General features: G+C 36.8%; 2 protein-coding genes across 2 annotated transcripts; both read left to right on the forward strand.

Annotated features, from left to right (window-relative positions):
* The first annotated feature begins 6 nt into the window (after positions 1 to 6).
* crebrf (creb3 regulatory factor) lies at positions 7 to 16,971 on the forward strand. The gene is made up of 9 exons (XM_043221715.1): positions 7 to 122; positions 8,244 to 8,478; positions 8,567 to 8,692; positions 9,447 to 10,626; positions 12,047 to 12,241; positions 12,437 to 12,626; positions 12,819 to 12,892; positions 13,098 to 13,220; positions 14,671 to 16,971. Exons 2-9 carry the CDS (start codon positions 8,362 to 8,364, stop codon positions 14,787 to 14,789), a joined length of 2,124 nt encoding a protein of 707 aa, XP_043077650.1. The 5' UTR covers positions 7 to 122; positions 8,244 to 8,361; the 3' UTR covers positions 14,790 to 16,971.
* A 6,909-nt stretch (positions 16,972 to 23,880) lies between these two features.
* Positions 23,881 to 27,555, forward strand: bnip1b (BCL2 interacting protein 1b). The gene is made up of 6 exons (XM_043220836.1): positions 23,881 to 24,007; positions 24,165 to 24,257; positions 24,938 to 25,029; positions 25,111 to 25,212; positions 25,976 to 26,094; positions 26,887 to 27,555. The coding sequence occupies exons 1-6, from the start codon at positions 23,924 to 23,926 to the stop codon at positions 27,081 to 27,083; spliced, it is 687 nt and encodes a 228-aa protein (XP_043076771.1). The 5' UTR covers positions 23,881 to 23,923; the 3' UTR covers positions 27,084 to 27,555.
* Positions 27,556 to 27,688: the final 133 nt, after the last annotated feature.

Consider the following 27,688-nt stretch of genomic DNA (forward strand, 5'->3'; position numbering starts at 1 on the left):
TAAACAAAACAAACCAGAGAGGAAGACGGCGTGGATTGAGAAGAAATGACATTAAGTTTTCCTAAAGACGGATAAAATTGGAATTACAACCTTTTTTGTACTAGTATATGGGTAGCTTAAAGGTGAGTCATCTTTCTGACTATGACAGCGCTGTGGAGTGTGTGAGGATAGTTGTTTAACGATGATAAAAACATTGTCTCTTGGAGTTAGCTCTCTGGCTAAGTTTCGCTAGCAGAGGGGAGGGACACGGAGGCCATAGTGTGAAAGCAGCGCTCTAGTTCCTCTTTAAACCCTAACCTGTTCTCGGCTGATACAGCGATGTGCTGTGTGTTTTTGCAGCTTGGAGTGCCCGTTTGTCCTTTCAGATCAATATTTTCCCCCGTGGTAGCTTAGCTGGCCGGTCGTTGGTGCTGAGTAAGGGCAGGAGATGTTGCTTGTTAGCTTTCAGTTACTCGAGAACTTCTAGAACATTGCTTGGACCCCATCACTGCACCTTTTGGAGATCTCCTCCAGTTGACACACCCAGGTGCATTTTTAATACGCTGATGATATTAATCGAGCGCATTACTTATAGGCTGTCAGAATTGTAAACTACTGTTTTAAGAGCAACTGTCCTTTATTTATTTGCAGGACTTAAATTATTAGGCTGGTTATCGTTGTTTTTACGAAACTCCTGAATGAACTTGGGAAACCTAACGTTTGTTATCTATTTATATAATTTAGCGACATTTCAGACTGTTGTTTGAAAGTTGTGGGTATTTGTTTATCAAAAATTATGTTACACTGAGATGGTATGATGCATATATGTATCAGTCGAGGCGATCAGTGATTTATAAACTTTTTTTCTTTGTATTTGCAGATGATTTTACGATGCTTTACTAGAATTAACCCCACTAAGTCTGTAAGGGTACACGCCCCCATCAGCACGATGCAAAGTGAAATGGAAACACGATAGCCTCTGCGGTATCTAGACTGCCTTTGGCACATAAATCACTATCCGAAACGATTTTAAACTGTTTTGATTGTGCATAAAAAGAAACTCGAAAGCTTTAAACGTAATTTGTTATCCGTTTGAACGAGTCGTTTTATCGCGAAATGATGCTCGTTTGCCAGCTGCGTTGTAAAAACTTCAAAATTTAGTGTTTGCGTGTGAATTAAAAGTTTATGGGGAGATAATGTTTTGCATTCCATCTGTTTACGTAACATGAGGGAGGCCTGCAATATTGTTTGTTGCTCGTCGACTCAACCAAGCGCTGCGAGGCGGGGCGTTTATGCGTAATTGTGCTTGATTGACGTCGAGCTAGGTAAATCATTCGGGTGCGGAGGCGGGCTATGGATTTACACGCAGCCAATCAGAGAACGCCGCTATGTGGGCGTTGGCGCAGAATCGCTAAGGGTTAGGTTGACGCTATTTGTTTTTGAAGGGGGCCATGTTGAGTTCAGGGTGTTGTGAAGTGTTAGTAGGTCAGAATATAATATGATATTGGTCATAATACGCAAAGTACGCCAAGCGTTTGAATGCCATTCACTTCATTTGTTTAATGGAGATGTGTCTAATCGGCGAGGTCTCCGAAGTGTAGAAATGTGAGCAGTCGAGAGCTGTTTATTAGTAGGTCATTCTGTTTTCATATAAACATTGCAGAGGTGGTCATCTATAGGACATATGGCATTACATCTGCAAGGGTATATTTGCAGTTTATTATTACAAACGCATGTGAAGCCCGATTAATAGACAATAAAGTGGAGCACTGACAAAAAGATTTGGTTGGGACTTAATTCAGAGGCCTGTGTAGTAGATGAACTTGCATTATGACTGGATGATTTTTTTTCCTTGTCATGAAATATTAAAGTGCTAAAAGTCGAACAGTCAACTCTGAACTGGAGCCTGTGTTGTGTTTCTTTTATAATGGTTCATCCTAATCTGAATAAGTGAGCAATTATGTATTTTACCCAACCTTTAACTCCTCAGATGTCGTAAAATTAGTAAAAATAGTTCACGTCAGAATTTACTTGTATTTATCATTACCACCTTACATATTTTTATTTATCATTTTTATAAGCTTTTTGATTGAAGCTATATATTTGTTTTATATATTATATATATATATATATATATTATATATATATATAATATATATATATATATATATATATATATATATATATATATATATATATATATATATATATATATATATATATATATATATGTATATATGTGTGTGTATATGTATACTTTTTCATACAACAAGAGGTTATATTAAAGACCAACCAGCAAAAACTTGATAAACATTTCAGTTGATAAAAATAGCGCTGAATTTGATCAAATAATTAGAAATATATAATAATTAAATATTATATGCTACAGTAAGTAAAATGAATGAAAATACTTAAGGTTAATTTTTTCCCACTACTTTAATATTTTAAAATATATAAATAATGTAGAAGAATGGGAGCGAGTAAAAAAAGAATAGAAATGAGATCAACTTAATTTTTGTATACAATACATATCCTACACATTTAAAATATATATTTTACTTTACTCTTTTGCTCACAACTATTTCATGCGATTTCTGTAAGAACAGGGAAATGTTTGAAAAAATATCAAACCTTTGCAATTATCGACGTTTTCATGCATTATTTGCACAGTGAGTTTTCTGAAACAAGTGATCAGATGATCAAAAGCAATTTCAGCGTTTTTCACATTAACACGGTTGATATTCACGCAATAATAACGTCGAAATAAACTCCATGTTGAGTCTGTTACCTGTTACATTTACTTTGAGAGAGCCATTCGATGCACAAAGCTAGTTTATTAGTCAGCCAGAAAGTACTAACGCTAGAAAGGAGCGTTTTGTTTTAATATATGCACCATTTCAGTTGTTTTTCAAAGTGCTTCGGTTGTCCTTGAGTGCAAGACTGAGAGCCAGCCGTTTGCTTCTGTGTAAGGAGCGCTGTTGCCATCTCGGCGAGCGCGGACCTCTGACATTTGCAGAGTAAGTCTGTGCATTTGAAGGACTGCTGGACTGCAAAATGCAAGCTTGTTTGTAATTAACTCAGACTGTTCTTTAAAGTCGCAGACAGACCTTGAAGCTAATAAGACATCTCTAAACTTCAAGTTAAATATGAATTGTAATAAGCTCTAGACTGTCTCTAGTCGTACTTCCTGTGTATTAGCCACAGTGTTTCTGTAACTTTAGCACAAAGGCCACCAATTTGATCACAGCACGCCTACGCTTAAGATTCTTCAGCTTGTGCGCAACAAAGCGGCGCCCTGCAAGTGCACACTGCAAAAAAACTAAGTTAAGTTTTAGTTTTATGAACATGCAAAACTTTTATTTGGACCAAATCTGAATATTGCACGTAGTTTTCGTGATAATATGTATTTTATTTTTTAATATTGGTGACTTCCATTTAAAACCTCTGGTATTTCCGGTAAAATAATTCAGTGCAACTTGCATACATTATTCTATTTTTTGGCATTTTTCTGTTAAAAATACATTTACATAATCTCCAGCTGGAGAAAAGGAACACTCCACTTATTTTTGGAAATAGGCTCATTCTCCAACTCCCCCAGAGTTAATAAATTGAGTTTTACCTTTTTTTTTTTTTTTTTTTTAATCCATTCAGCCTTAGCATAGCTTAGCATATATCATTGAATCCAATTAGACCAGTAGCATCGCGTTCAAAAATGACCAAAGAGTCTCAATATTTTTCATATTTAAAACTTCAAGCAGTGCTATCCCTTGCGAATGATCATCCAGTACTAGTAATGACTTTTTACAAACATCTGAAACCAGTGGACCATAATTTTAATATCTGGTTTCATTGGGTACCTGGGCACTGTAGGATGAAAGAAAATGAGGAAGCTTACTCTGTTGCAAAAGAAGTTATCAAAATTTGTGCTATCCTATGTTAATAAAAAAAAATGGCGAACAGGTTGGGATCTGCATGCAATAAATAAACTCCATAAAATAAACCCCAATGTTGGAAAAATAATTTTCTATAAACTTTCTAAAGGATGTTTATTCCCGCTGTAAAATTGGTCGTTCCAGAATGACACACACGTTTTTAATACTATAAGATCCTCCAACTTGTTCTTTCTGTCGAATGCCTTTATTAAACGTTTAATTAGATTGTGCTGGTTTCAACTCATTACAGAAAGTTTATTATTGAGTTAACTCTTTTGAGGATGTTTAACAGTTAAGATAAATATAGTTTTGGAGGGTTTTTTAAATATATAAATTAAAAAATGATATAATTCAGTCAGAATATTCTTGCCTGGATGTGCATGTATGTATGTTGCTGTAGCTGTTTTCATCAAGGAAACTGGTAATAAACTCTTCACTTTCTCCTTTGACCCACAGTGATGTGTCCTAGGCTTTGTTTGAACTGTATGTTTACAAGTCACCTATTCAGGAACTAGGTGACTGTGGCATATTGTTAACATACTTGACCGGAGCCAAGTGACCCATATTATTTTAAATGGCTAGTATGTCCTTATACTGAGTGCAATTAGTCCCTCAAAAGGTTTGATTTTGAATTCAAGAGACACTACATGGATAAGTTCATATGTCATCCATTATGTATCATGTGATCCATTATGGTTTACTTTACAGGTGTGTTTTATAATAACTGAGGGCAATGTTGCTTTGATTTGTGTCATACAGATTAAAGTGCATAATAGTTAGGCTAATGAGTAGTCAGTGAATGTGGTCTGAGACCGTTTTAATGAAAAGTAACTATGAAAGTAACTTCCTTTTCATTTGTCACCCAAATCTTTGCTTAGATCAGTTGTTAGTTCTCAACTAAGTTGAGTTCCAGAGAGATGCTCAGTGAGAACGTAACGTCTTGGACGTGTCTCAGTCAGATTCACTAACGAATTATTCAGACTAATTTTGTATATACACTACCGCTCAAAACTGTTTTCAGCATTGATGATAATAATAATGTTTCTTGTGCAGCAAATCAATGATTTCTAAATGGTCATGTGACACTGATGATTGGTGTAATGGCTGCTGAAAATGTAGCGTTGCTATGACAAGGATATATGTGACCCAGCACCACAAAACCAATTTTAGGTAGCTGGGGTATAGGAACTTAATTTGGACAACTTTAAAAATGGATTTTATCCATATTTAGATTTGCAACCTCCCCAAGCTCTATCCATCTATCCATCTATCCATCTATCTATCTATCTATCTATCTATCTATGATAGATAGATAGATAGATAGATAGATAGATAGATAGATAGATAGATAGATAGATAGGGATTTGATTAGCTAATCTTCTACTCCATCAAGTGCCATTTTGAAATGACGTTTTCCAGCAAGGGTATTCATTGCAAAACCATAATTTCAAAAGCACTGGTGTCATGTTTCCTCTGATCTATAGTCCGTTATTCCCAGATCCTATTGAGAGACCTTTCATTTCATCCACTCAGGGACTCGTATTCATGAGAACAATGCTTGTTTACTACACAAGATAATCAGTATCAGCTGCTCTCTGTTTCTCTTTCTCTCGGTTCCATCTGTCCCTCTGTATTTTCACATCATAAAATGTGTTGCTAGCCCATTTGTCCTCTGTAGGCTAGCATATCAAAATTAATACTGGCAAATAACATGTAAATCCCGATTTCTTCAGCGATACTGTACTGTGAATGTAGGTCTGCTGGGTAGACGTTCTTCCACATGCCCCTTCGATCGTGCTGAGATGAGTTATCACAACAGGTGGATATATATTTTGGCAGGATTGCTCATACAGAGAGCTTGTGCCTCTTCCTCATTTCGCTTTCCAAATGCAGATGTCTGATCCCTCTTCCAGACAGAATTGCCGCATAATGTTCGTTAACAGCCCAGCAGCAGTTTTGACCGATGTAGCCTGGTTGTTGTAGGAGGGCGCGATGCTAATCAGTAGTATTATTGCTCATACAGAAGGTGGAACCTGTCAGTTCACTGTAGCATTCACTGCATTTATGTTCCTTCATTTCTATTCCTGGAATACACCAATCCAAGGAATTTATCCCCCCTACAGAATCCTGTCCTTCTTCCATCCCAAAGTTATGAGGAACTGCTGGGATCATATATTTTTGTTGGCTCCTTTTTAGCTCCTTTGGTTTTATTGTCCTGAACTTAAAGGAATATTTCATCCAATTTGTAAATTACCCCATATTTTACTCACCCCCAAGCCATCCTAGGTGTATATGATTTTGCAGCTTGGAAAAAAAGCAGTCTTGAAAAAGCTAAATAGGATTACAGAGGGCTGGACAAGACTTGTCTACTTACTAGTACCTCACATTTACAGACATACTGTTTTTATAATGACACTCCTACTTTTCGAACTTTTTTTTTTCTTTTAAAACATATAGCTTAAATTGAGTGTAGTTTGTTTATATTGTATGTTTAGTCTTTTAATGTATTGACAACATGTAAAGGCTTGAATACACTACATGATTTTTCATGTGGCCGTCCATACATTTTGTAATTTTCTATAAAATCTTGACTTGCTCTGACGTTTGACAGGTAGCGTCGACTTGTCCGAACTGTAAATTGAGGCAAAAATCTGGGCATGTAGTGAATTCCAGCTTTAAGAATCATGAACTTTTGTTGGTCACAGAGCTTATTTTTTTCAGTAATCTAAAAGCCAATCGAAAAATCCTGTTGGGTTTTGGTCGAGGAAACAAGGGTGATGCTAACTCCTGGTTTGACCTACAAAAACATTCACTTTAGCACTAAATTCCATTGAAAACTACAGTGGATTTAAAGGGTATTCATACCTGATTAGTATTAATTGGTGATCATGAAAATGTTAATTAATTTCTTGTAAGTGCCACATATACTTATTAATTCACATACTGTTTATATTTGGAATGTACATATTTTAAGATTCAAGGAATGTTTTATTTTTGCTCAAAATGGGCATTATGAACTAAAATAAACCTTTTGTATTTAAATTACTGCAGTGTGTAATATCATATGAACAAGTTATGAATTTTTGAATCTAACCCTTGGTATCCCTCAGGGGATGTAAGCCCATGAGCTCTACTGAGTTTACTCCATTTGATACTATTTGTACCAAAGAGTTGTTGTTCATTTGCATAAAGTTAAAATTAAAAAGTAAATTCTCACATCCTGTTGACAGTGATTAATGTCATTCAGTTTTCGGAAACTAAGAGTTCTCATAATAACTACAGATCACTCTGCCGCTGTACATTGCTTTAATAGTAACCTCTTCTTTTGGGTTCGTGAAAATAATAATACTTCAAATTGTGTTGCTCGTTGGAGAGCAAGCAAGTATCTACCCTAGCAACTCCTTAGAAACCACCTAGAACACCCCACTAGATACCTCCTAGCAATGTGCAGAAACCCAACCAGAAGCCCTAACGACCAGTCAAACTTTTGCACCACTCACATTTTTTCAAGTTTAAAAATCGAGTTCTTTTTTGCAGGCTAACGGTGAGCAAGCAGTAGAATTGTGGAGTGCTGAAGGGAAATGGTTTTTCAGTGTGTTTTTTTTTTTTTTTTTCTCACTCTGGTTCTGTGGGCTGTATGCAAACCCTGCCTTGCACAAAGCCAAAGGGTGATAAGACGCTTATTTGACTCGCTCGGTGCACCAGGAGGAAATGATGTCATCAAGCACAAGAGAGACAGGATTGTTTTGCTCAGCGCTGAAGCTGGCCAGCACAAGCCTCACATGCTCCGACGTATTTCTGTTGATTTGTTATGCAAAGAGTGTCCAGCGTTTCGGGTCTCGCCGCCTATGGCTGTCTGTCTGCCGAGGGGAAAGGGTTCCGCCGATGTTGTTTTAAAAATAGCCCTAGTGTTCGATGCTCTTGCACTACAGCCGCCCAACAATCTGACACGATTTAGGGCTCCCTTCTGTTCCTCCATGGATCTCAGGCAGCCTCCCTAACTTTTTCAACCATGGTTGGACCTTTTTAGGAAAACCCCAAGCTTTGTGCGGATGTTTGCAGATGCAAAAAAAGCATTGATGTCTGTGAGACGAACCTGTCTGTGGCTGTTCTAATGTCAGCACATAGTTGTTTTTGACAGCTGTTTCCTCTCAGTGTTTCATAGTCTGTGCCAGTTCACAGCTTGTAAGTGACATTTTGTTTATATACTTGCTTTACCGGAGTGTGCAGGCCGAGTGTCCTGTTTTGTGCACCGATGTTTGTGCAGATAGTGGGTGTTATTTTAATGCTTGTGCTAGCTAACCGCAGTCCTGTTCTGTTCTCTTTCCACAGACAACAGTCCAGTGAGGAGGACAACTCAGCCACACATAAATGTGCTGCTAAAGCCTCCATATTGAAAACAAGAACTTTTTTTTTTTTTTCCCTTTCTTTTTTTTTTTTTTTTTTTTTAATGCTTAAAATTAAATTTTCTTCAGAGATTGACAAAAAGATAGGGCGACTGAGACGGGGGAGGTGGCAGAAAAGTTTCCGTCAAGGAACTGAAGATCTGTGCTCTGCAATGCCTCAGGTATGGGACCTGTCCTTCAAATTTGGGTGCCCACTGAGGTATTTTGAAACAGGTGTCATGGTATGCTTCTCTTGCTTTCATTTTACAGCCCAGCATTAGCGGAATGGATCCTCCCTTTGGGGATGCCTTTCAAAACTGCTCTTTTACTGACCAGGCACTGACCAGCACGGACCTGTTGGCTAACAGTTCTGACCCAGATTTCATGTATGAACTGGTGAGTTCATACACGCAGCATGACTCTTTCAGGTTTTATTTAGGCTGCTTTACACTACAGAACCTTTGCACATGGAAAAACAAGATGGGTTTTTACTTTATTTTAGTTAAATTCCAATAAATTAAAATGAGAGATTGAAATGTTGACCACACTTTATCTTAAACCAGGCAACAAATATACATCGAATCTTGTAAATTATACTTAATTTATGCCTAATAACATATTTTAGAGCTGATCATAACTAGAAAAATGTATATTCTATATGAGAGTGTCCATGGTGTTTTAAATTGCTATTAATTTGTGTGACTTTTCTAGGTCTAGAAATAACACAGGTCATCTTGGGCCCTGCTTGGTTGTTTGCTGCTATAGCGGGCCTCAAACTTTTAGCATTTTATCACATTTAATTCAATGATTACACTTTGTGTCATGTATAAAGTAGTAAAAACTGACAGTATTATTATTTTTTCATAGCATTTCAGAATATAGCGAGAAGTAGCTGTGGCAACATTTCCACAAATGGACAAGAGGTTATTAAACCAGGCTGCATACAGTACTTGTCCAATAGAAGTTACTAACCTTGTAAATAACTCAGGCTTACAAATGAGCCATGTGACATCTTGAAACCTGACAACCAGGAATTAATTACAAACTCAATGTGAAATCTAAGCAGTGGAAAAGATGGAACAAAATTAAGCTTAGGGTAATTTCAATGACAATGTGTAAATAGTTGAGTTATATTTTTGAATGTTTGCAGGATCGGGACATGACTTGTCGCCAGAGCCCTAGAGGAGATATTTTCACAGTCGGAGACTGCAAAGACTTGGACAGCATGGATCATCTACCTGAGCTGGTAGACAATGACCCTGCTTACAGCTCAAACTTTGAGCAGTGGGACACATACTGGGAGGACTTGACTAAGTACACTCGCCTCACCAGTTGTGATATCTGGGGCACCAAGGAAGTTGATTTCTTGGGCCTTGATGACTTTTCCAGCCCTTACCAGGATGAGGAGGTGATAGGTCGAACACCCACCCTGGCCCAGCTCAACAGTGAGGACTCGCAGCCAGTTTGTGACACTCTTTACCATCCGGACTTGCTGGTGGGTCAAAAGCAGCTTTTGTTTCCACCTCCCACCATGGCCAAGAAGACCAACAAACTCAGCAGCTCTGCAACCAGCGCTTCATCGAGCCGCAACCCTCTGCCTGACTTCCCCGAGGGATCCCAGAAAGCTACCTGGCCTGTTCCCTCCAGCACTGACACAATGGCCAGGGCCCAGCTTCAAGGCCCTAGCAAAGCCTCGCCCGCACTTCTGGACAACATGGATTACGTTCGCAAAGCCAAGGTACGCATCAGCGGACCACGAAAACCTATAGTAGAGAGCTCCACCCAAATTAGCGTTTCTGCCTCCCCTCTTATCCAGGAGCACAAAACGTCAGCTTCGCAGGTCAGCGAGGACCCTGCCGTCGTCGCTGCTAATACAGCATCCTCCGTTAGCTGCGAAAAGAGACTGGAGCCTCCTAAACGAGATGCACCGACTTGTCCCGGTCCAGAAATAGGGACCCTGAGGACGGTGCCACACAAACTCCCCTTCTCTGCAGAAACCTTGCTCACCGTGAGTGCCCTTGGATCCGACACGTCTGCCGCTGACAAAAAAAAGGAGGAAGAGCACAACTACTCGTTATTCCTAACCAGGGCCAGGCTTGCAGGGAAGGCGACTGCTGACATGGAAGAGGAGGAAGAAGAGGAAGAAGAAGGCGAGGAAGAGGAAGAAGAGGAGGAGGGAGAGGGATTGGATCTAGACGACGAAGACCATGACGAAGGGTTTGGCAGTGAACATGAGCTTTCGGAGAATGAAGAGGAAGAGGAGGAAGAGGAGGATGAAGATTACGAGGGCGACAAAGACGACTACGTTAGTGATGCGTTCTCAGAGCAAGGTGAGAAATTACATGTTTTTGCTGATGCTGTTGTAGCCAAATGCATAAAAACCAAGGATGCATTGACAACGATACTTCTATCAATACATGCTGTGCTGTATATTCGGACTTTCTGAGGTACAAAATTCAATGCCGCCAAGTGAGCGCACAGTACATTTAGCACAAATAGACCTACAGCTGAGTAAGCAGGAAGAGAGAATATATAACGTTAATTCACCTAGAATGTCATTGCTCTCGTGTAGCATTGAGAAATCCAGTTCATTTTAGGTTATATACAGTCTACTTGGAAAGTGCATTGTAAGGTCGTGTGCAGATAACCAAGGGGAAGTGAAAGAACAGATGATCTCATCCAGTACTTTGTTATTCATAAAAATCACAAATTACAGTCAGTTATTTTGATGCCGCTCAAAAGCAAATGCACGTATAGGTTCTTAAAGTGACTTAAAGACAATGGGGAACATTAAGTGTTTGCTTACCTGCATTCTTCCCTTTCTAAATAATAGTTTGTCAAGAAATTCATGTTGATGTGGGGTTCTAAATAAAAGAGACTGGATTGCTTTATAAGATAAACTGATTCAGTTTAGGTTAATATGCACATATAGTAAACATTGATCAACCCACATACATAGAACATATTAAATATGGCAGAGAATTTGAACCTTTCTTCCTTGCTTTATGTTCAAGCTAAAAATCTCACTGGTTCTTCTGAGCGTACGAATAGTTTCTGTTTACACTATTTGACGTCTGTAGAATGCCCCAATCTAAAAAGCTAAGTCAACGTGCAATTCATTTATGTATTCTAAAACGCAATGTGCATATTTCACTTTAAAACAATTTTGACCAGTGCAAATATGATTATTAGGTTTGGATTTATCAAATAGTGCAGGCCTAGTGACGCCAGCTAAGATGACAGAAAACATTTAGATAGGGATCTTTAAGTATGATAATTTGTGTCAAACTTTTAAGTGTGTCCTCCTCCACCCATCCTGTTGGAAACTGAAGAGACGCAAATTTCCACCTGTCAAAAACAAGAAATACAAATGCCGCACACTGGAGATTTTGTTGTTGTTGTTGTTTTCGTTTTTCACGTTGCTCTAAAGGACAAGAAGTTGTTGCAAAAGTTTAGTTTGTAATTGTATGTAAATGTATAATAGATACATTGTAATTGTATCTATTATGTTATGCTTCTTTAGTGTCCAATAAAGTTAATGTTTTACTATTGTGTGCATCCCTAGTGAAAACTGGCCTAATTTGAAACTGTGATGCTACTAATGTCTTGAACGAGCCCTTGTGAATTGTTATGGTTGAACCGAGAAGCGTGATTGTGCATTTTCGGTTTTGAGATTCTGTAAATGCAATATAGGAAAAGATCACTGTTCATTTCTTTCTTCGCCTCATTACCGTTCTATCTTTTAAACAGGATGCGACACTGATATGGTTGATGATGTCAAAGGTCTGACGGCTGGAATTTCCAGAAAGAGGGGAAAACGTCGATACTTTTGGGAGTATAGCGAGCAGCTCATCCCATCCAAACAGGAGCGCATGCTGAAGCCCTCCGAATGGGACCGAGACACACTTCCCAGCAACATGTACCAAAAGAATGGCCTGCACCATGGTGAGACTTTCACTGTCCATCACGTGTCATCTACGAACAAAGAAGGGACTATTCAGTTTATGTTATGGATTATAGTTACAGCAGATCAATATTTAATGCTTTTATGAAATGTAGAAAATTCATATGGACTAGCTATTATATTAAAGATCCCTAAACCTGATATATTTAACGTTAATGTTCATCTGACTTGTTTAGGAAAATACACACTGAAGAAGTCACGGCGGACGGATGTGGAAGATCTTACTCCAAACCCTCGAAAGCTACTTCAGATTGGCAACGAACTGCGGAAACTCAATAAAGTCATTAGTGACCTGACGCCGGTTAGTGAGTTACCTCTAACCGCTCGACCTCGGTCTCGAAAGGAGAAGAACAAGCTTGCATCCAGGTAAAGACATATTTCTTATTCCTTGAATTACTTCTGCTTTGTTTCTTAAAACTCACATCCCAACCTTTTCTCTCAAACTTAAAAGCAGTACCTTTATAGATAGACTGGTTAAACTACATGTGCTGTTCGTGATTTAAAATGTATTCAAAATCCTCCTTTTTATATTCAGAAAATACTTTTTTTCTTCCTTAGGGCCTGCAGGCTCAAAAAGAAAGCTCAGTACGAAGCCAACAAAGTCAAGTTATGGGGCCTTGGAACTGAATATGGTACATTGTTTAGACATGGAAATTAATTTTTAAAGGAAGTGCTTGAGACTGTGTATTGTAGAATTTCTCAGTCTTGACCAGACTGAGTGTAATCACTTTGCTTACTTTCAAAAGACTAGTTTTTAGATCAGTTTTTGCGCATGCTCATAACTTTTTTCCAAATATGCCAGGAATGAGACAAAGATATGACTATCTTCTTTTTCAGATCGTTTGCTGTTTGTGATCAATGCAATCAAAGAACAGATAGTCAGCAGAGTACAGGATATCTCGCATGACAAAGGAACAAGCATGACCGAGAAGCTGGATAAACTCATTGAGGATACCTTAGGTAAAAAACATTTCTTTATTATTAACGCTTGTAAAAGTGCTTTTAGAATTAACATTGCAAATGTGAATCATGCGCGATCTTCTACAAGCACGTTTCTCCTCAAGCACGCCGCTAACAACAAGCTGAGTTGCTAGCATGTTTAAGCTGCATGTTCTCCAGCAGCTGTTATCCTTGTGTCTTAGAGCGAAATGATCCGAAGGCTCTTAAAATTCTCGGTGCTGTGACCTCTGTATTGAAACTGTTTTCTGAAGGAATTTTTGTTAGCACATCACAATCAGCACATCACCACATGACATGACCTCATCCTACTGTTACATAAACTACGAAAACAACTTTTAACAGAACATAAGATGAATATTTTTGAATGTTCTTTCAGCATGTTGGAAGCTCATGATCTCAGGAAGGTTTTCCCACAAGACTGGGAAGTAAACAGCCAAGCTATCTTGTTTGTCCTATTGATTTGTTTTTTTTTTTTTTTTTTTATTTAGACAATTTAATTCAGTAACCTTTAACTGAATTCAAAGTCATTTAAAGGGCTAGTTCACCCCAAAATAAAAATTCAGTCATTTATTCACCCACATTTTTCTTTCTTTTCAAACCTACAACACTTTTTCGTAGAACACAAGAAACTTCATTCTTTATGTAAATGACAAAAAGAACTATTAAACCTTTAAAAGCCTTTTGGAGTAATATATCTATTATTTGTAATATTTTTTTTGTTATTTTGGAGCGTGACAACCCTAATGTTCAATCGTATTCAGTACTTTGAAAAGAGTGGCCTGTGCATTTTTAAGCATTTCTCTGTTCTGTCATGCAGGTTTGCCACAGTATTTGTGAAGGGATTTGAATGTTTTTGATGAACTATTTCTTTCAGATTGAGGCAGGCTGCTTTGCTGCTCTATTTATTCTTGGTTCCTGATCTGAAAACATATACGCATGACCAATGTGGCAACATTTTGTAACAGTTTTATTGCATCACTTGAAGCGCTGTCAAATGATTAATTGCGATTTAATCGCATCCAAAATAAATGTTTATTATTTTTTTTTTATTCAATAATGTAAAAAAAAAATGTATTTGTGTGTGTTTATTTATATATATATATATATATATATATATATATATATATATATATATATATATATATATATATATATATATATATATATATATATATATATATATATATATATATATATATTTTTTTTTTTTTTTTTTTGGTTTATGTATCATTTTATTTATTATGTGTATATATAAATACACACACATACATGTATATATTTAAGAAAATGGTGTTTATATATTACATGTATTTAGAAATATATTACATGTACATAGAAAATCTACACAAACATATATTACCTATACAAAAACTTTTACTTTGGATGCGATTAACTGATTGGCATAATTGCCTGAATGTGTTTCCTAATACGTTCTCTTTTGTTCATACAGTGCAGCCACCAGTTGCCGGCCAGACTTCAGACTTTGTGAATCAGATCCTGGAGAACACTGGGAAAGGAGATCCCACCGGAGGGCTGGTGGGGTTGCGCGTGCCCACGTCGAAGGTGTAGAGTCACACCTCGGAGCCCACGCGAAGCCATCCGCGCCATTCTTGTCCCACACTGTAACGGCCCGACACTCTGCATGCCCATTTCACTTGGAGACGCATCCTCACATTTAAAGTGAATACATGCATACGATACCCGCTTGTCCGTGCATACGTATGTGTATATTCACCTCGTGCGCACCAATGGAAATGAAACTAGTAGTTAACCTTTGCACTCAGTAGTCTGTTTCCTACCATGTGTGCATGTGGCTGGTATCGATCAACAGGCCGCCATGTTGCAAATATTAAAAGCCAATATACGAGATACCTCCAACAACCGAGAAAAAGAGAGAAAAAAGCTAAACAATGAGCACCAGTTCTTGCTGTAGCCATTTTCCTCTTGCGTCCAGCTAAATCCAGTCAAATGCCCATTGAGAGTTTTGGGAAGCAGAGGCGTACTCTGCAGAGAAACTACGAAGGCATTAGATCCTTTGATTTAGCGGTCAAAAAGGTGTAAATGCAGACTTTCTGAATTTTGGATCACGGCGTGTACGATTTCACCCTCGTTAGGCCTACTTTATACACTTATTAATCTCTCAGCTGAGGGCATAAGTGTTCGGGGGAATTCCTGTTCGAAGCAATTGTTTGACGATCAATTGAGATGCACCAACTACAATGCGAAGGAACACAAATACCGATGTTTAAAGCGAAGTTACTGATGTTCGGTGTGTATATATGTAGAGCAGGGATGTTTCAAGAGAGTAGCACGTGAGGAAGCGGGCCTCGAATGCCCTTTCCCACAGATTTGCGATCGTCTCAGGTTGGAAAGAGAGAGAGAGAGAGAGAGAGAGAGAGAGAGTGTGTGAGGGTTTTTTTTTTTCTTCTCCTTTCTTTGACTTGGTCAGATGGTCAGTTATATCCCTTATTGTAAATAGGTAGGTTGATTATTATCCACTGGTGAATCTTTTCCTTTCTACACTTTGGTTGAAGTGCCCTCACGTCAAATCACCTTTGATGTTGTTTTGCAAATTCTCAGCGAAAGAGGCTTTAAAAGCTGAATCCCAGACTGGGTTTTGTTTATATTTGTACTTTATACAAGTAAGATTCATTGTGCCTTGTAATCGCGGAGTTGAGGAAAAATAAAACTCAATGGAGAGCGCAAATGGACCATTTCGCAGAAAGCAAGAAGTCGAAGGGGGTCAGTGGTGGGGGGAGGTTTGTAATGTATTTCAGCTCTTTAAAGATACTCTGAATGTACATAGGAACATGGAAAATATAGATATATGCCACAGAGTCTGTGCTTTGTATCATAAGATGGCTCTGGCAAATGTACTTTTTCTGGTACTTCGTTTAAGAGGGGATGGGGGGTGGGCGGTGTCGTGATATAAGAAATATTCACATATATATATATATATAAAAAAAAAAAAAAATGATATTTGCACACTATATTTTGATTGTTTTGTTTTTTGTACCAAAGACACATGCAACTTAAAATGGCAACTAGCCAGTCTAAGTAAGGTTTTGCACAGCTTACCTGACACCGTATTGAATGTAGGAAAAAATGGTAGGGTCAGGGATTTCTAATGAACTGTGAAATTTGCTTGGGTCCAATTCTCTGCAGAAAGAAGCGTTCATTTGCATCCTCGTCGAATTTTGTACTGTTCCTTTTGTTCTCATATATATATTTGTACCGCCACCGAAGTTTTGTTGCGTATTTAAAAGACGAGCTATAAAGTCAGTGGAGATGCTTCTATTTTGCCCATAGAAGATATTATCACAAAACCAAAAGGTTTACTATTCTTAAGAGTCGTAGAGGAGAGCGCGTATACAAAAAAAATGATACATGTCATTGTCTTGTATAGAGTTTGGATACGCATTAATCCGTGCACACATTTAGATGCCACCTTCTGAAATGCTATGTTACTCGGCATGAAACATTTCTATGCTTGTCTTCTTACTCTGAGTATTGTTGAAAGAAAAATTGAATTGCGTATATTTTTGTAGAGATTGCCTTTATATTTTCTTTCTGTGCTACCCACAGATCTCTCTCGGAAAGTTCTGAAATGTTTTCGAAAGCACTTACCTTGCTAAAGGAAATCAGACTATCCTTGGCAAATTGTCAGTTAAAACGCTCTTTTAAAATTGTATTTAACACAATCTTATGTATAACTTATATAAGTTATAAACTTTATATATATATATATATATATATATATATATATACACTTCATTGGCTGTAACAATCTCACAATAAAAAGTCCAGGTTATTTTTAACCCCAGTATTTAAAAAAAAAAAAAAGACGAAAAAATTATATTTTGCATAAAGTGAAGCCTATAAAAAATGCACTTTACACTTGAATTCTCAACACTATCGTTATGTATACTTAAAATTGTACTTTACAATTACGAAAATTACTTTAATGATAATTGAAGCAGAAATGTGCTTAACTGTGATTTAAAAATAATCCCATAAAAACCTAAATCGATTAAAATTAGGCTTCCTTTTCATTCTGGTAAATAAAAGTTGAGATTTCCCGGCCACCGCAATCTTAAGCTGCTATGAATTTGTTCATTCTGAAAAATCTCTTCCAGGTGGAATAGTTTGCTAAAGGCCTTTTAAAAGTGACTTTATTCTTGATGCTGAAGCGTGCGGAGAAGGTCGTTTCTCAAATATCATTTTGATCAAAGAAGGGAGAATATTTTTTCCTTTTAAAATCTAGAGTTTTGTAAAGCTATTTTTCTTTGCTTTTAGTAGCATAGTAAAGATTCTATATACCGTCCATTATGTGTCGTAACTTCTTTTGTCCCTTTTTTGTACATAGACATGAATTAAAATTTATTCTAAATGTGGAAATATATATATACAGTATATTATATATCTATAAATGTATAGTAAGTTCTATATTACATGTAAGAAAGCAAAAGCACTTTGTCTAGACAAAAAGAAAAAAAACACACAAAAAAATAAGCTTTCCCCCTCCCGTTTGCTGCTAAACCGACCTCGTTTGAATGCTGCGGTGTGTACTTGACTTTTGCCATCTTGACCAGGGCAGTGTGACAGAGAGGTCTTGAGCGGAGGCAGACACTCGTACGTGTCTCATTGAGTAGTGAGGACTCTGACGTCACAATCTTCATTTGCCTTCAGTAGACATTTCCTATGGAAAAATACAAATTCTGCTTTGGATTTTTCTTCAGGTCGATGTACAGTGTTGACACATTCTCTCTGGCCAGAGATAGGTATTGTTGTCGTGGATTTTTTTAAAGTAATTTTTTACTTACTGGGGGAAATCTGAGTTGTTTGAAAAAGTAGCTCAGAAAAAAAAAAATATATATATATATATATATATATATATATATATATATATATATATATATATATATATATATATATATATATATATAAATAAAAATATCGCTGTACTGTAAGGCAGTTCCATTTGCCATGGGGAATCAATTGGACTATGTTTTTATTTTTTATTTGAATTTTTTTTTTTTTTTTTCTTTTAAGAACCCATCCATTCTCAAAAGACAGCAAAGCCATTTGTCATGGCAACAAAGACCGGCCTTTTTTGTGCCATCTACAGCTCGAAGCTTCTCAAGAGTGGCATTAGCTCCAAAAGATGACGATTGTCCTGTAAAATAAGCTTGATGGCAAGCGACAATTAGCGTACGGAGATGGAAAGGCGCGTTGTCCTTCTGTCGACGGCCTGCTGTTTTGAGAACGTTTGGTAGTTATCGTAGTGTGCTGTCGCAAGCTCTCGCGTTCAACGGGATGTTGCGAGCTGTGCAGTTTAGTGTTTTAACCAGGGGACTCTGTGGCATTCAAACAGTTAAGGAAAAGAAAAAGCCAGTATTTTATCTTTCTTTCTTTTCTTTCTTTCTTTATTTTTTGCCGATCATGTTTTTATATAAAGAGAGATATTTAAAGAACACATACAGGTGTATACACGCGGGCACACATTCGTATGTGCGTGCTTGCTTTGCTTCATAGCGCGATTCGATATTAACATTTATAATGGGCTGTCACGTAATTACGATTATTTTATAATCTTGGGGAAAATTATTTCTGCCTTCAAAAACGGATATATGCATCGAAAACATAAAAAATACCAGTTCACAAAAAGTCAATATAATTCATTATTTATACAGCGATTTTAATTTTTTTTTTTTCTTGCAGTTATTTAGCATCGTATTACTTTTTCAAAGGGAAATAATGTAGCTTTCTGTTTCTGAACAATTTTAGTTTGCTTGTTTGTTTGTTTGTTTGTTTGTTTGTTTTTTATCGCCCATACCATGCGATACTGATGTATCCTGAAAAAAAAAAAAAAAAGAAGAGTAAGCTAGCTATCACATCCATTCTTTGATCGATTGATTGTTTTTATTGTCTGCATATTGTTGATGATTCAATAATTTTGGACGCAAAGCTGCTAAATCATGTTGTAAAGTTGTATAGAGAATCAAAGATCATTCCCTGTTACATTCAAGCAACGAGCAATGACTTTTATATTTATCGAGAGTTGGATCTTATGCCACTATCTTTATACCTTTCGGATTCTTCAGACAAAGTTCGATCTCAATCGATAACTCGCTCTGAATCCTTCTAAAATGGCTACAGTATATACTCGAGAGCATTCAAACAAGCATTTACACCTTTCCTTTTCAATGGTTTGTGTAGATACGCGTTTGCTATATACAAGAAAGATTACTCTTATTGGTGCACTATGCAGGTTTCACTCTGTAGAATGACAGGATGTTGCTTTAGTTTACAGCAATTGTATTTTATTTTATTTTTTTAACAATTGTATCTGGTATTGTAAAAGTGGTCATCGATGGTAAACAACATGGCGACTAAGCTGAGAAATCTTTTGATAAGCATTTCACGGAAGGCGGCCTGTCTTATTGTTGCTAAATAAACACGCTCTTTCCAATGTATTTAACCTGTTGAATGTCGTAGTTTTGTTTTTGTTTTGTTTGTTCGCTTTCCTTTTATGCTGTTGTTCAATGGACCTCGATGATGAATCGTTTTACCATTCTGTGCATTTTGTTACTCTGTATCTGGCGTAATCGTTTCGTGTGTTCTTCGAAAGACCTTCGAGCTTTTTAGACGATAGCGTTTCAAGGTTTAGCAGCAGAACATGCATTCCTACATATCATGACTCCAGCTGCTTGTAAATGTTCCATTTAACAAACCTGTATGCTACACTCGATCCCTTTAGAAATGATATTCGAAATCATGGATATGTTTGCGCATACGAGGCATGACTCTCGTGCATGCTAATCTTGCTAAATTGATATTCATGGAGCTTTTGCAACAGACGCCGGGGCAGAAGAACGCAACCCCGCTGTCTTGATTCGAACCAACGAGCACAAGTGGGGGGGGGGAAAGAAACTGATACTTTGGTGTAAAACAGCTCCATCGCACTCCGGCTTTCAGCTGAAAAGACCCACGTTGCACTTGGTTTTACAGAATTTCCGATGTTGCTTTTGAAATGATGCCTGCAAAATCAGGTGCCTTATTCAGACGTGAAATCCCAAACTTGATCTATTGACATTTTTTACAGAAACAAGATTTTTGCCCATTATGCCAAGAATTAAATCACAAGTTTCCTCTGAAATTCTCTTATTCAAATTTTTTTTTTCGTTTGTTCGTTTGTTTTTTATTCTGCTGTGTCGAGCAGTGAGCTTGCTTCAGATGAGAACTGTTGCTGCTTTGCCCTCATACAGTTTTCATTGAAAGATGAATGTAGTCTTCCTTCAGTGGAGCTCAATATGATTAAACGTAAAGACTGTGTCCCATACGTTTTGGTTGAGAGACTATCCAAAGAGTGCTGCAATCATAGACTCATTTTTTTTTGTTTATGTTTATGTTTATATATATATATATATATATATATATATATATATATATATATATATATATATATATATATATATATATATATATATATATATATATATAATAAAAACCATGTTTAGGTTCTTGGTTGGAATTGTCTCTGCCTTTGTTTTGACTTTGGTAGAAACAGGTAAATCCATTCGTACATGATATACATTGTAACTTTTATATGCGTTGGACGTCGTACGCAGTGGTGGATTCCTCCGAAGCCCTCCGAGCGGAAGAAGCTTTGCAAAGACAATGTCAAACCTTGTCAACATTGTGTCCCCTCACAAACGCTCAAGATTATTGTGCCTCCCGATTCTTCTGGTTCTACTGTTCCTCAGATCGCCGGCTATGACCTGGAGCAGAGTCACTCACCAACGAACAGAAATGGCCTTCAGCAGTTGTTCTCCAACGAACAGAATCAAGGTTTTCCACGAACACAAAAACGACACAAGCAGAGGTGCGCATTGCTCGGCCTAGACCGTCCCGAGATGGAATTCGGTCGGGAAGTCAGGGCGGACCGCTGACGGACGTCCCCGTTCGCCGGGTCGGGACGCTTTCCTTGCACTCAGTCACTCCCTCAGAGAAAAGTTGAGTCTTCTTTTGGTGGTTTCTGCTGCTTGGCTCCCTTCATGGCGATGTGGAGGGGGAGAAAGAAGCTCTTCGTTTTATTGGGTTCAAAAAAACTTGGACATTGGGTAGGAGTCCTGTCTCACCACCCATGGTGCTGAATTTCAAAATACGTACTTGAACACCCTCGGAGCTGTGACTTGGCACGCGCTGCCAGGTCCGTGAACTCTTGTCCTTCCCCGATCTTACGCTAGAAACCGTTCCGAAATAAAGTTGCTCTTACGACATCTGCTCAAGCCACTGCAACACCTGTGCCAAGACCTGACCCCAAACCGGGCGCTCATGTTGGACTTGGACCGAACCAGTGGTCGGGCGGGAAAAGGGCCGTGCTAATGTAGCGGTGATAGCTTATTTTGATTGTCTGTTTGCTTGTTTGTTTATTTCTATTTCTGTTGAGGAAGACATGGAGAGCTAGTAGGGTCACTTGGACTGTTGGGCCCAAATCTCTTGCACTAAAGTGCACCGGACTCACTCGAATCACTACTCTGAAACCAACGATACCAAAAAGGTCGCTGAGGAACGATCGCATACTTTTCTACACTGCAGTGATTTACATTCCCTTCCGACCTTTTGCCAAATTTTTGCATCGAGCGACTAAATTGACCTTCAACATTGGAAGCGGGTTTGCGAAAACGTAACCAGGGCCACCAAAAACCTTTTTCGTTTCAATTCCTTTTCGTTTCTTTAGTTTCGAAAATCCATACAACATTCAATTTACAACGATTGACGTGAAGTGTCAATTATTTGAAAAAAAGAACTAAAAAAAGAAAAAAAAAACACAATACGTGAACTTGTGCTTCTAATGTTGTATGGTATTCTACTTGATAATTTAGCATGGGATCCTTAAGTAGCTAGTACTGTGTGTGTACTCCCCAAGTGTAAAATCTTTCTTTTTTTAATTTTTTTTGATTTTGTATTTTTATTTTCTTGGTTCTAGTCACAGTAGGAAGGCTGTATTTCATTGCTAAGTGCTCTGTCATAGATCTCTTGGTGATATTCTTACGCAAAACTCTGCAGAAGTGTATCCTACTGAAACTAACAGTTACTTGATCCTATTAGCAATGTCTATATTTGTAGTTCACATATATGCCTGTTCAAATACAATATCTTGACAGTTGTTCTATTTATGTTTCAGTGTTGTGCTGGGTTTTGACATACATTGGACATTTTCTTTCACTTTTATTTCTATCTGTTTTTTTTTTTTTTTTTTGTTGTTTTTTTTTTGTTTTTTTTCTTCGGCACACTTAGTTGGAGAACAGCTTGGTTTATCGAGCCTTGTTAGTGTACAGATGTGAAGTAGGCTTAAAAGCAGTTGTGGTTGATCTTCAAAATATGTCTGTTTGTGTAATTGTGCCTCTTATGATTTGATTTGAGTTTTTTTGTATTATCCTTAATTATGTCACTGCATTGTATCAGCCCGGAGTTGGTACCACAATTCTGCTTGTAACCATGATAGTCTAATTCTATTATTGATTTTACTATCAAAATAAACATTAGAAACTGCAGCACTCGATCTGTTGAGCATTATTGCTAAATGTAAAATGCATTTTCACTATTCAACACCACGATATACTTCTTAACTCAGAGACGCGTACATTTAAATAGTGACACGATTGGCTCAGTGACCCAGCTACCTCATTCTGTTCTTCCTTTCTTCTCTTCCTCCAATTCTTTCTCTCTTCCTCACTCAGTTCTTGGATGCCTAGCGTTTCTGGCAACAGTCATGCGTTTCTAAGTCAAAATGAAACCACAAACTTCCCACTACTATTCTTTCAATAGTTGTGAGGTTATGTTCTCCTTCACAGTGCAGTTAAAATGTCGAGAAGTTATTTGACTTAGTGCAGTTCCATCCATATATACATACAAAACTGAAATATGTTAAATAAGCCATTTTCAGTATCTATCTATCTATCTATCTATCTATCTATCTATCTATCTATCTATCTATCTATCTATCTATCTATCTATCTATCTATCTATCTATCTATCTATCTATCTATCTATCTATCTATCTATCCTATTTTCAATTGGATCATATCCATCATAAAAATATAATGATTAGCCATTAACTGGATTATTGACATTTTGTGGGTATTTATTTGTAAAACTATATAGATTAAAAATTATTTAAAACGTATGAATTACATGGTGAACATATAAAATGTATACTTATTTACTGGTCTGAACCGAAGTTTATTTTTTGTGGAAAAAATAATTTTCCTGATTAATAACACTAGCTATATGATAACTTAAATGAATAATAAAAAAATAAAAATAATAATATATATAATATATATATATATATATATATATATATATATATATATATATATATATATATATATATATATATATATATATATATATATATATATATATATATATATATATATATATATATATATATATATATATATATATATATATATATGTTTATATATATATATGTATATGTGTATATATATATATATGTGTATATATATATATATATATATATATATATATATATATATATATATATATATATATATATATATTATTTATTTATATTTATATATATATATTTATATTTATATATATTTATACAGAAAGGCGATTTGAAAATGCACTGAAGTTTGGACCTTCTGACGTGTCGTATCACAACAAACATGGCGTCCTCCTCTGATGTACATGTACGAATTTGTGGGCAAGAGATTATTAAATATGATCTTGAAATCAAGGCTCTTATTCAGGTAGACTTTGTTTTTTATATTAATGTATCTGCTACAGTTCTTACTGTAAGGTTTGTCCAACAAGTTGACCGCGGTAATACAAAGATTTGGCCATAATTGTGTCCGCGTCAGCATGAAGTGGAAACAAAATAATAAGAGGTTTTTTTTCTCGTGTCAGGACATAAGAGAGTGCTGCGGGCCGCAGGCGGTGCTTTTGGATCTGAACTCTACAGTGAAGGAAAAGTTCAGCCAGTTAAGACAGAGGATTCAGGTACATTCGACATTTCATGTGACCATATAGATAAAAAAAGGTTAATGTTTCTAACACAGTTTTTAACAATTCTCAGAAACACGATAAGTGCAAAATTTGTTGTTATGGCTAAACTATTCGTTTTAGCCTGATTTCGTTTTGTGATGGACAGTTAATATCCATCATGCTGGTATAATGATTACAACTGAGATATTTGCATTCTGCAGGTATTTGATCTTTAACTATTTTGAAATGTATAAATAACTTATGTTGTTATCAATATTTCATGGTAAACAACATCTACTGGACTGAAGGAGCTTAGGTTTATTTATCCATTTTTTAAATAATGTTAAGATTTGTTAGATATGATGCAAAAGATTTTTGCATTTATTTGTATCGGTCATCATTGTATTTCACTGCATTATATGTGTGCCCTCCAATTAAAACTACAGAGCTTTGAATGTAAAACTAAGCATTTATAGATTAGATATAGAATTTTTCTTACGCGTTTGACATATAAATAACAACATCTACCCCGGACTGCATATTTTGCTTCACTTGGACTTGAAAAATTGGTTTTCGCACTACACGAATCATAAAAAACCAGTTGTAACATAAAATACTTTTTGTTTTAAGGTTCAATAAGTTAGGCTTTACAGGGTTAGCATTGCAGATAACGCTGAACCCGAACTTTTTGATAGGACATGGAACAGATGGCAAAAGAACAAGACCGAGAGACTGATAAACAAGCGATCTTGAGTGAGACGGAAGGCCATCGGAAGCAGATGTTAAGGTTAGAATACGAATGCATTGCCTTATCTTTTTTTTTTTTGATTATGTTGAATTGCAATATCATCACTACTCCCGTGTTTAGTAACCAGATGGCGTGGAGGAAGGCAAATCTGGCCTGCAAGCTGGCCATTGACAACCTGGAGAAGGACGAACTGCTTCAAGGAGGTGATCCGGTTAGACAAAGGTAAAACACGCTGCTTTACAGCTGCTCTCAAGCCAGTCACGTTCAAATCAGTGATTGACATTTCAGCCTTTCTATAATATATAAAACCAAAAAAAGCTCTTTATATTAAGTGGCCTGAAAAAGAATCATTATAACTATAATTGCCATCTCTTACTCCTTGACCACCTTTAAACCTACCACTAAACCTGTCCTAAACTTACCCGCATTCAATCTCAATAGCGGCAAACGTGTTTTGCGATACAATATGAACATCATAAGTGCACTGATGTAAGTACATAGTAGTTAAGACCACCTAATATTAAAAAAAGACGAAACAAATGCAGATTTATGCATTTAAAGGTGCTGTATGTAGGATTTTGACTCTACTAAAGCGAAAAATACCACAATATGTTTGCAGAAAAAGTGCATTCCAGCCCAGAATGTCAGCCTCTGTTTTGGTTTGTGAAACCCCGCCCACCGCCAGTTTACCCAATCGTGTTTGGGGACCCCGGGTTGCCAGGTGACGGAAAACTGCGTAATTCATTTCAGTCGTGGAAGCTGGCAAACGAAAGGGGTCTGAGCGGGAATCTGGCAACCGGCGTGTGCGTCAAGTCTGAGTAGGAGGGGCCGGGTGAAAAAACCCGCCTGCGATTATTTTATCTTTGCGATTCCTGGCTTAACCAATCTGTGTCGATCCTACATGCAGCACCTTGAAATGGATAGTGTTTACTTCTCAACTCTGTCCTGAGTTATATTTGCTAAATTGATCTGGCTGTGGTTGCAGGAAGGCCACTAAAGAGAGTTTGGTGCAGACATCCAGTGACATCACAGAGAGTCTGATGAGCATCAGCCGGATGATGGCCCAGCAGGTGCAGCAGAGCGAGGAGACCATCGGAAGTCTGGGTAAAAAACCATAACACAAATTTATTAAAGGAAAAGTTTGCAGATATGAGTAAGAATGTGACAGAATTCATATGTAGGTCATAACGAGATGAAGAAATCTAATTAGTGTAAAAAAAAATGTACTAATAGCAATAAAAATAAACAGTAATTAGAACAAAAATAATTAAAACGAACCATAATCTGTTCAAAATGATTAGGATGCACGAATTAATTAATACATATTTAAAAAGCAAGCAAACCAAACGCAGTGACGCTTTGGGTGGGTAAGATTTTCTAAAGTTTCTGAAAGAAGTCACTTACACTCGACAAGGAAGCATTTAATCTATGAATAAAAATACGTTGAAAACAGTAATACTGTAAAAAATAATTTTAAATAAAATGAATGTAAAATGTATTTCTTTGAAACAAAGCTGATTTTCAGCATCATTGTTCCAGTTTTCAGTATCGCATTTGTGCTTCTATCTATCTATCTATCTATCTATCTATCTATCTATCTATCTATCTATCTATCTATCTATCTATCCTCCCGTCCTTCGGTGTATAAAATGTTACTGTATATGTGACCCTTGACCACAAACCCAGCCATAAGGGTAATTTTTAAGATTTGCTGAATAAATGCTGGAATCTGAGGGTGCAAAAAATAACTAAAATTATGAAAAAATAAAACAAAATGATCCAAATGAAATCGTTAACTACGCTAAATACAAATACAGTCGTGTCTCTAACCTCGTGGTTCTGACTTTTCTATGATCTCGTGATGAAGTTTATCTTCTCCACTCGCTCTGTTTCCAGCCGCATCCTCAAGGACTGTGCTGGAGACGAATGAAGAGTTTAAGGCCATGACGGGAACCATTCACTTGGGGCGAAAACTTATCCTGAAATATAATCGGCGTGAACTGACCGACAAACTGCTGATCTTTTTAGCTCTTGCTCTGTTTCTGGCTACAGTGCTCTACATCCTGAAAAAGAGACTCTTTCCCTTCATTTAGCGTAAAAAGGGATCTGTGTCAACTTAACGCTGCTTTCCATAAAGCCCGACCGGACCCACAGTTCTCAGAGCCGGCAGTTCTTTTCGAAATGAGGGGTTTGCCGTCAGTTAACCGCCAGGAAGACGATGACAAGCTTTCTCTGGGGACACAATAAGGGAGGGTATTGAAGAGCTGTTATAAAATCTCAGTTATCACGATCACTAAATAGAAATTCAGGAAGGAATTAATGCACTTTGTACGATTTGCTATATTGGTCTTAATAATTGCTTTTGCTTATTCACTAGTATGTTTTTTAATCGGTGTAGTTGTTTGTATAATAAACAAATATTGGATCTCAGGCTAGTTCTGTGATATCCCAATAACCTGATGTTTGTGCCTTATGAACTACTGTAATAACATTTTTGCATATTAACTGAAGGTTATGTTTCATTGACGCTATTTTGTTTTTATTTTAAAGAAAGAAGTCGTTTAAGCTCGTATATATATATATATATATATATATATATATATATATATATATATATATATATATATAATGTATGTATATATATATATATGCATATATGTATATATGTGTGTATATATATGCATATGTATGTGTGTGT

Source organism: Puntigrus tetrazona, chromosome 21 (genome assembly GCF_018831695.1).
Source record: "Puntigrus tetrazona isolate hp1 chromosome 21, ASM1883169v1, whole genome shotgun sequence".
In the NCBI taxonomy this organism is placed as follows: domain Eukaryota; kingdom Metazoa; phylum Chordata; class Actinopteri; order Cypriniformes; family Cyprinidae; genus Puntigrus; species Puntigrus tetrazona.

Bases quoted from the DNA above. Each gene is read 5' to 3' on its own strand.
- crebrf (XM_043221715.1), top strand. From the start codon at position 8,362: ATGCTTAAAATTAAATTTTCTTCAGAGATTGACAAAAAGATAGGGCGA. The intron at 10,627-12,046 runs GTGAGAAATTAC...TCTTTTAAACAG, and splicing joins TGATGCGTTCTCAGAGCAAG to GATGCGACACTGATATGGTT. The intron at 12,242-12,436 runs GTGAGACTTTCA...TGACTTGTTTAG, and splicing joins AAAGAATGGCCTGCACCATG to GAAAATACACACTGAAGAAG.
- bnip1b (XM_043220836.1), top strand. From the start codon at position 23,924: ATGGCGTCCTCCTCTGATGTACATGTACGAATTTGTGGGCAAGAGATT. The intron at 24,008-24,164 runs GTAGACTTTGTT...TTCTCGTGTCAG, and splicing joins AAATCAAGGCTCTTATTCAG to GACATAAGAGAGTGCTGCGG. The intron at 25,213-25,975 runs GTAAAACACGCT...CTGTGGTTGCAG, and splicing joins GGTGATCCGGTTAGACAAAG to GAAGGCCACTAAAGAGAGTT.